At 47.8% G+C, this 9,507-nt stretch overlaps 2 protein-coding genes across 2 annotated transcripts; one reads left to right on the top strand and one right to left on the bottom strand.

Moving 5' to 3' along the window:
- Positions 1–1,508: 1,508 nt before the first annotated feature.
- On the top strand, positions 1,509–4,301 carry LOC135392605 (uncharacterized). The gene is made up of 3 exons (XM_064623312.1): positions 1,509–1,940; positions 2,029–2,137; positions 2,275–4,301. The coding sequence occupies exons 1-3, from the start codon at positions 1,702–1,704 to the stop codon at positions 3,865–3,867; spliced, it is 1,941 nt and encodes a 646-aa protein (XP_064479382.1). The 5' UTR covers positions 1,509–1,701; the 3' UTR covers positions 3,868–4,301.
- Positions 4,302–8,236: 3,935 nt separating this feature from the next.
- Positions 8,237–9,354, bottom strand: LOC135390614 (uncharacterized). Its single transcript, XM_064620378.1, has 2 exons — positions 9,251–9,354; positions 8,237–9,186 (listed from the first exon to the last, which is right to left on the bottom strand). The coding sequence occupies exon 2, from the start codon at positions 9,175–9,177 to the stop codon at positions 8,308–8,310; it is 870 nt and encodes a 289-aa protein (XP_064476448.1). The 5' UTR covers positions 9,178–9,186; positions 9,251–9,354; the 3' UTR covers positions 8,237–8,307.
- Positions 9,355–9,507: the final 153 nt, after the last annotated feature.

The following is a 9,507-nucleotide window of genomic DNA, read 5'->3' as shown; positions in this document are numbered from 1 at the left end:
GTGAACGCAAACAACTTTGGACGCGATATTTGTATCGCCTTCCAACTCTGGTTACTGCTATAGTGTAGTGTAGTGTGTAGCTGTTAAACAACAATGACAATAGGTGATGGAAAAGTGATGATGACATGGGATGTTTCCCCATGGTAGCCACAGGACCCTTCCCACTTCATAAAGGTTAATATCACCGAGGTAGAACTCTTCGTCATATGTTTTCCTTTCAGAAACTGTGTAGACAACATACCATCTTATATGCGCTTGTACCCATAATCGGATGACATACGCATCGTATGACATGTATTGCGTACGTCCCTTATGAGTTATGAACTGTTTTTTCTTTTTTTTCATGTGTTTGCTTAACCGCTAAACGCATGCAGCTGTTCTTGCTTCATAGCTTGTCGCAGAACGAACGAAAGGAACGTGCACGACAAAATAGAGACCATGACAAATGGTTTTACTGGGAATGTCGCAAACGGCAAAAGTGTACCGAAGAAAGAGTTTACTATTTCTTCAACCAACAGATGGCACTGCACCACCCTTTCAGACTGCTTTCGGAGCACAACATATAAATGTGTCCATTTTTACCCACTTGCACTTTGTAGCTCGCTTTGCGACATCCACACATTTTGTAGATACACCCTAGAGAAAACTGAAAAAATACTGGTTCAACTCTTTGGTTACCGGTAACCGGAAACATTAAAACGGCAAATCCCGTAACTGTAACCCAAACCGCTTTCAGAGTTCTGACGTGAACCGTAACCGCAACTGAGCCAATATTCGTTTCAGTTTCAGTCCCTGGGTAAAACCCTGAGACTAGGGATGACGAGAACAGACACTCAAACTCAGCTGAACATTTAATACAGAAACGAACACTTAGATACAAACACAAGCAAATTTGGAGGGGGGGGAGAGAACGTTTTCAAGAGCTGCAAAGTCTGGTCAGTCTCAAAGGCCTTTACAGACAGGCTTGCCAAGGGGGTAATGCAGCCGTTACAACTATTGAAATGTTTGACATTTTCAGAAGTTTGTGCTCTGTTACAATAGATTTTGAAACAATGGTGTCATTTTATTCCTCGCAGACCACTGACCCGGTATCAAAAATCCCACGCGAAATAGTGGCGTAGTTTGACTGCTATTCGATGGAATACATGAGCAGACGTCGGATGTTGAGGGTATGACGGAATTCCCTCTCTGGAAAAACGGGAAAACGTCACTCCCTAAGAACCAATGGCGCCGCGACCTTGAGAAGTTTTGTTTTACTGTTCCAGAGCTGAACGCTGAACCATCGTCCTCGAACCGGTACGCAAACCGGAACGAAAAACGTTTCGGTTCGACCACCCGGAATCCCTGAATGGCACTAATCGGGTCGTAATCGAGTACGTATATTTTCTAATCGAAAGTCGAAACCCTGACAGCATTCATATCATGGTCCAGATGGATGCTATTTCCGAGCACTAACGTGGGCGGCGGCGTAAATTAAATTCGCGTCAATTAAATAATTTATTTGTAACTGTTACACCAAATCACATATTTTACGGGAAGTACGCATTGAAATATGGAACCAGTTTGCATATCCCGTCTGGCAACATTTGTTGTTATGGTTTCGTTTTATGGATGTTGTAGTTTTTCGCGGTTTCGGTGTAGTTGATCGAATTGATCTAAAAACGCAAATTTGTGCCAGCGGTTGTAACGTAACATTATAGGATGGAAGTTGGCGCACTTTTCCCGAGCTACCAAGCTTTTGCTGCAGCGTTAGCTGAGTACCAGAAAAAGAACTTCGTGCACTTTTTTATGAAATCCACACGCACGATCGTCGGCGCCAGGAAGAAAGGGATTAAACGCTTCGTGAAGGATGAGTTACAATTCTACGAAATTACTTGCAGCTGCGTTCACGGTGGCAGAATACACAAGTCGAAGTCCGCCGGAATCCGGCCACAGCAAAAGTAAGTTGAAGCATGAAGAACCAACTGCTATCTTCACTTTGTATCGTCATCACGAAGAGCTAGCTTGAAACTTGTACTCCATTTTCAGGACGCTGAAATTCGGCTGTCCAGCTGAGCTAAAAGTCACCGTTTCGAAAGACGGACAGCACCTTGAAATAAAGAATGTAGTTAACCAACACAACCATCCAACCAATGAGGTAGTACATGCTGCCTTCTTTATTTAAACTTCAAAGAAGAGGCTTCAACTTAGACAATTCGTGGTGCCATAACGTTTTCCTGGAACAAAAACAGTGTTTGCCGTTCACAAAGCTGATTGGCTTCCTTTCTGCCCTAGGCAACGTACAAACAGATGCTGAAACAGAAAGGAGTCCTCAGCAGCCCAGATGATGCAGAAGGAACCACACCTGCCAAGAAAAAACGAAGACGTATTAAAAGCTTTCTAAATAACCCAGACGTGGTAGAGTTGTTGCACGGCAGCACGGAAGTCAGCAGCACCACCGAGGACCAGGACGGAGGAATCGGCACATCCACCGTCGAGGCTCTGGCCGCACAGGTGCAGGCAAATGGCGGGGTCATGGACATCCTCGTCGATGAATGTGAAAACCTCACCGGAATCTTCTACCAAGACCCGTACATGTGCAGGGCATTCGCGTGTTTTCCCGAAGTGGTGTTCGTAGAAACTATCTGTAGATCTGAGCAGACGACGCCGTTCTACCTAGTCTCCGTAGAAGACTCAAACGGCGAAATCGCGGTCATAGCCGTGTTGTTCTGCGCGTCGGAGAGCAGCGACACCCTGACTGCCACCTTCCAAAGGTTAGCATTTCACTGTGGTGATTCTGTAGTCTCCAGAACAAAGGTAGTGATGACCGACAAAGGCTTTTCGGGATGTGAGGTGCTCAAAGAGGTCTTCCAAAACGCGAGGCACGTTCTCAGCCTCTCCCGTGTGTTGAGAACGTTCAAGAAGGACATCACAGTCAACAAGATGACGCTGTCAGTCGTCGAGAGACAAACTGCCTTAGAAATACTTCAGCAAATGTGCTACATTCAGCACGAAGACCAGTACGACATGCTTCTCGAAGAACTCGAGTGCATCGGGAACGCGAAGTTGACGGCGTATTTTCACGAAAACTGGCACGGCATACGGCACGAGTGGGTACGGGGTCTCCAGAGGGACACCGTGGCCTTCGTGAACAGATCCAGCTCCAGGGTGGAGCACATCAGCAACCGTATTGCCGGCGTCATCACCAAGTACAAAAATCTCGGAGAAACGATCCGCTACCTCGTTCTCGTCACGGACAGTCTGCGGCAGGAACGGGACCAACGTATCCTGGACGCGCTTCTACGGCAACCTACGTATCCGTCAATGTCGGACGTCGAGAGGCGGTACGGTGAACACCTCACCCCTTACGCCTTTAACGTGGTCGTAACGCAGCTAAAGCACGGCGCTGCTCTTGAACGGCTAGGTGGCGCCACCATTCCAGGATCCACGCACGCGTGCGACTGTCCGCTCTCGACTTTGATGGAACTGCCTTGCAAGCACATTCTTTATCGCAGACGCGTTGCCGGGCTCGACTTATTCTTCCCCGGAGGAATCGGACTGCGATGGACTCGGAAATATTACAAAGACTCCCGTAACTTAAACGCTACGAGCGACGGGGACAGTTCCGACGGCCACGTCAGAGGAGTTCTTTCTGAGCAAGAGAAGTACAAGGAGGTGTCCGACCTTACGGAGCAGCTGGCCACTCAGATCTCGAAACTTCCAATGGACAAATATGAAAACATGTTGTCTGCAGTGAGCAGGATGGTGGAGCTGGTTGTGAAAGGTGCGGATGTTGGCATATCAGAAATAATGACAACCGTGGAATCTCTCGATGAGGACAGAACTGTTACGATATCGGAAGTGTGTACGACCGAAGAAGTGCTTTAGAACTGCATCCTACACCAAAGACAGTTCTGGAGTTGGTGACTCCCAAGTTTGTGTTCATGCTGTGCGCTTTGTGAAGCTTCACTTCCGTGAAGACTTTGTGTGGCTTTCGTTACTGTAAGGGTAATGGTGCAAACAATCCAGGTTGCGCAGCATGCTAGCGTGCATGCATGTGGGATTACGTGAGTGAATGAATCACCCCTATAATGGGCTTTTAATAAATGGCAACTTAGTGCGGGGGACAATGAAAAGTTACGTAGTACTTCACACTTGTTCATCTCGTAGTGATGGAGAAGAATTGTACTTTGTGCCATCAAGTCAAGAAGCAACATTGAACTCTGCATAACAGAAAAGGCTGGTGAAAACGTGAACGGCACAAGTTGCAGGCAGCAAGACACCACTGCATACTGAACGAAAAACATTAAACGACTGTTACGGGGTTAAAAGGTGTTAAAACAAACGAGGTGTTAAAACAAGCGAGGTCTTGTCCAAGGACGACTCCTGGAAGAACTGCGTTGTATCTCCGTCTCGAAAGTCGCCAGACAGCGCAACTGATGGCGTGACTCGATGCTACACCTCACTGCGTTTGGCATGGTCTTCGAGACTCTGCTGCTGTCCCATACCGGAAACAAAACTTATGTGGGAGAGTGTGGTGGAGGTACAATATTTGGCTGAGGGCAGGAAACATTTTTTTTTAAACACAATACTCGAGTTAATTTCTATCATGCACTGTTTTTAACCTTGTCATTCCATTTTTAACTACTGACACTTTTAGCAATGTTTTGGCGCATTATAGCCTTTGTTGCTGCTGCGCCATAAAAATACCAATCATCATCATCATCACCTTAGAATCGTGGAAATATTGAAAAAACAGGGAAAGCGTATTACCGCAACAAAGCCTCTGAAGCAGCCTCACCATCCAAGTCCACAGCACTAGAATGAGGTGTAACAGCTAAATCTGTGACTGGGGGAGCAGGCAGGAGCTGTGTGTATGGGCGCGTTATATGTATCTGCTCTACCCAGAGCCGGCAAGAAGGGGGGTGGAGGTAGATAGATAAGATATTTATTTGTGTCCATGAACGACGTGGAACGATGCTAGAACCGCAGGAAACGTTAGGAGGGGGTGCGGCCAGGACCCTTCCGGAGTCATCCCCGGGGCCGTAATTTCTCTCGCCGGCCCTCACTCTACCGAACGCACTCTGTGTACTCCAGTGCCTCTGCTAAACGGTCTTTCAGAGCCACGAGCGCGGTATATGCAGTGGCGTATCTAGAGCTACCTGCGCCCATGGCAACATGGTTAACATGATGTCCTTGGGGAGGCGTTTTCGTGTGGTCTGCACTAGGTTTCACACTACAACCTCTCTAATGGCGGGTGCTTTAGATCATTTATGAATGTGCCAGGTTGAGTACCCGACCTGGCACATTCACACCCGAACACATAATGGCGCCCCTGTTCACCTGGCGCCCATGGCACACCCTAGATACGCCACTGGATATATGTGCCCCGGCCAAGTTTCCAAGACCGCTGTCTCACCAACTGTAGGATGGGACATCACGTTTCAAAACTATAGTACTGCCCTCGGCCTAAAAATTAAGAGCACTATTTTGTCTCATTGGCCTTCCATACGTCACGGAGCATCGAGCGCTTCGGAAAAGAAGTGACGCCGTTTAGTAAAAAGGAGCGCTTATTGTGGCCGCTACGTAACGCGCCAGTGCCCATATAAACATCTACCCAAGTGACGTCATCATGACGTTGGTAGACAGGCCGAAACAGATCGGAAGGAGAGAGCTGGGTTCCCCGAAGGTTGCATCCCTTTCAGGGATCATGGTAATCCCCTCAAGACCGTGGTTTTCGGGCACGACCTCGTTCGCCCCATAGCTTCGAGCATAGTTCAACTCTACCAAACTGGTGGCGCTGTCGCACACTATGACGTCATTTGTTTACAAACAGGGAGAGCGTTGCTTCGTGCAAAATATTTCTGTTGAACGGTGTCTCGTCCCTGCCCAATTCAGTTTTCAAATCACTAAAAAATTTCAAGGACGATTAATGAAATTAATGCGGAGGAAATGGGTTAGTATTAGACATATTATCTTAAGTATTTTTTTGCGTTTTATACGTTTGCTTATCATGTTCCCTTATTCTCTTATCACCACACCACCGCCACTGCATTACTACTATGTACAAACTCTACTATTGTACCTACTAGCTAAATCTCTTCTCATATATAATACCCTATGTCTCAACTCGAGGCTTCACACATCCATCCGACAGACAGACTAGGCTTAGCTGGGAATGGTACGTAGTCGGGCCTGGTGGTACGTGACATAGAAGGTAAAAAGCACCGGTGAAACAGGAACGAGAGACGAAAGACACCACAACGCTGGATGGATTGTCAACAGATTTAATGAAATAACTAGGAATGATAAAACACACATCCATCATCGCACATTCATCCGACAGACAGACGGTCACGATTTTCCAACTTTGGGGTTCTAATGCTAGCACGTTAAAATATAGATAGTTTTAGGATAATTGACCATCGATACTTGCCGCAATCGTACTAAGCTTTTACTTTGCACTCAAATGTTTCTGCTGTATACAGTGCACTCAACGTGCCCAGGAACAAGCGCCAACTACACAGGGAAAGATGGAAGCCACTGAAAAGGTTAGCCAGCTGTAGGACTGGAACCCACATCTTCTGGATTACCGGTCCAGGGCTCTACCAATTTTGGATACCAGGGAATTTTGGCCTCATCCCAACCTCTCGAGCTCCTCCGCGTGCCGCCCTTTCCACTCCTCTGTACACCGACTGACTACACCGGGTTTTAGTAAGCGGTTCAGCATGACCTCGGACACAGTTCCGACCACCTGGCGTGACTAAAGTCACTAAATACGTGACTAAATGGCGTGACGTAGAAGACGTTAGATCCCCGCGAGGTCCCATTCCTCACTGAAAGCTCCTATGCTAAGGAGCATGGCGCAGCGCGAGCAGTGGAATAGTTTCTATATCGTGTGCAGATCAAGAGGTCAGCTATGCTCATCTATGACGTGAAGCGAGAGCGCACGTTATATTTCTTGCACAATTCACAGCAAAAGTAAAAATAAAATAAAATGAACGCAAGTGACTTTCACTGCTCCTTTAATGTTGTGACCCATAACGAACTTGCGATCCCGGCCAATCGGCATATACGGAGGCTAAAGAATTCTTTGCAGTGGGTCCCTCCGAAGTGAAATCTTGGATTCCGCATATTGTACCGCTAAGGCATATCAATGCATAAATGCTCTTTAGCATTCGCGTGTTCACACTGCAATGAATGACATGGATTCCTGCGAAGGTGACCTACAGGCCTCTGTTTCGCACGCCAGGTGGAGAACCAGGGCACGTCATGGGAGGATCGTGTCGGCCGTCCGTGGCTGCTTTCTCACTTTTTTGTGTAAATTTGATTGCTTTCTTATACACCGCAGAGCGAAAACATTTTATATGGTGGCTCCTGATGATCAGGGACAGCTTGACGAATGAAACAGACACGTTAAATGTGACCCGAATTGCTCGTTTAAAGTTTTGTGATACACCAATCCCCGAGAACTGTGCATTGTACAGGCCTTTATTGCGTGTGCCTGTTGCGCACTGCTCCTCGGTTCGGAATTCCGTAGCGGACAGTTTAGCTCCGAGTGCATTATGTCCTTAGCATAGGAATTGGTCCTTGTGACTACATAGTATCCAAGTTCTGAAACTGAAAAGACCGATGACTGTAGTTTCCTATGAAGTCTGCTCAGATCGTGCGATTTTCGTTCCGAGCAGCGCGCCGATATAGACCTGTATCTGTGGGCGCGAATGAACAGCACAGTCAGCGCCCCAAAATATGCAACGCGTGGGGTAGTTTAGCAGACGATGTAACACTTTCAAATACATCCCCTCGAGTTGTTCGCACTCTGCTAGGTGCACCGCTTTTTCTGTTAAGATCAACAGGAAAAGCGGTGCATCTTGCAAAGTGCGAACAGCTCGGGACCATGTATACCGCTTGAAACTCCACGCAGAACGCTCTGATGAAATTACTTTTTACACCCGTGACCGCTTGGGCTCGAAATGTCGCTGTGACAGGCAAACTGTTCGGTACCACAACCCAAGGACGAGGCCCCGTTATGGCTGATGCGTACCCGGAGACTGTGGTGGTGAGAAATGCGTCATGGTCGCTTGGCTGATAGACAAAAAGTATTCTGCAGTATAAGTTCGCGGAACAGTATATTGTCGGGAGCTGAGAAAATAGACGCGTTGTCACGACTGCCAAATATATACCTCCAAAAAGGAAGACTCCTGCTTTCTTGGACACGTGCATGCCTTGTAGAATAAGTAAGTGGTAGAAATAAATTGACTATAAAAACGTTTAATGCCACAGTATGGTCACGTCAGCTGTACATAGATACAAAAAAATTACAAAGACTTAAGCAGAAGGTCGTGCATCAGCTGCATTCGAGGAAGCTGCACCGAGCCCTGTCGGAACTACAGGGTTTCCAGTGGTTGTACTACCAGCAGGTAGAAGTCCTCCCGACGTTGCAAACTCAGCAGTGACATATGTTTTAGTGGTCGACCTTTCAGAATCCAGAGTACTGTCCCCGGAGAGAGCTGCATCAAATGTACCAGGAACAGCATCCTGCAAAACTGGTCCAGATACCAAGGTGCCGATGATGAGGTTACCCTGGGAGCTGGAGACAGTGCCACCGCCACTGTTGAGGAGGATATTCGCCCCGCTGGCGACGCCACCCGCTGACTGAACATTTATCGGCACCATTGGAAGAGGCGGTCTCAGGATAATGATAGGGACGGCGGCGCTGGGAAGCACAGGCTTGTTGAGCAGGGACAGTTTCTTCGCATGAAGACTCTTCACCAGCTCCGACGCGTCTTGAACAGAAGCCACGGCGGTCTGTTTTACGGTGGACTTGATGTCGGACACGCCGCGCTGGAAGACATCAGACGCGTTCACCAGGAAACTGACGACGGGGTCGACGATTAGACCGACAGCGTTACCGAAACTGTGAGAGATATTGCCGACGACTTCCTTCGGCGTTGAAACCAGGGCAGCTAAGTTAGGCTTGGATTTGGGGGCAGAAGGTGTCGGCAAGACTTGCCCAGAGAAGCTTACGAACTTCCCGAAGAAGATAGGCACGCTCTGAGAAGGTACCACGGGAAGTCCCAGCTGAGCCCTCTTGTCGCTGGTGAAGTTCAGTATTCCAGCGCGGCGGCTGCGAGGTCTTCCGGAGCTGGCAGTTGAAAAGACGGTCAGCAGAATTGCTGTCAATACGATTGACTTCATGGCGTCTTCCTGCAGGCATAAAAGTAAGAGCAGATTTTACAGCAGCTCATTGACAAACACATTCACCCATTACCTGGCGAGCAACTACTCAGCACTATTCTTCTCACGGTGTAGACCTGCTAAGGGACGATGGCACTGCTGAACAGGAGCTTCCAGTTGTATCATTTATACCTTTCCTCCTAACCACATCGCTCTCGGATTCGCTGCTTGGTGCCAAGATAAGCAAATTATTAAGCCGTCACATGGACCAACCAGATAGACATAGATATCTCTTCCCCTTCACTCTCTCTTTCAATATCGGATTCTTGGGAGGTCGTTTTGCTGATAGCA

Source organism: Ornithodoros turicata, chromosome 4 (assembly GCF_037126465.1).
Source record: "Ornithodoros turicata isolate Travis chromosome 4, ASM3712646v1, whole genome shotgun sequence".
Lineage (NCBI taxonomy): Eukaryota > Metazoa > Arthropoda > Arachnida > Ixodida > Argasidae > Ornithodoros > Ornithodoros turicata.
This window is presented reverse-complemented; position numbering and strand designations above follow the sequence as displayed.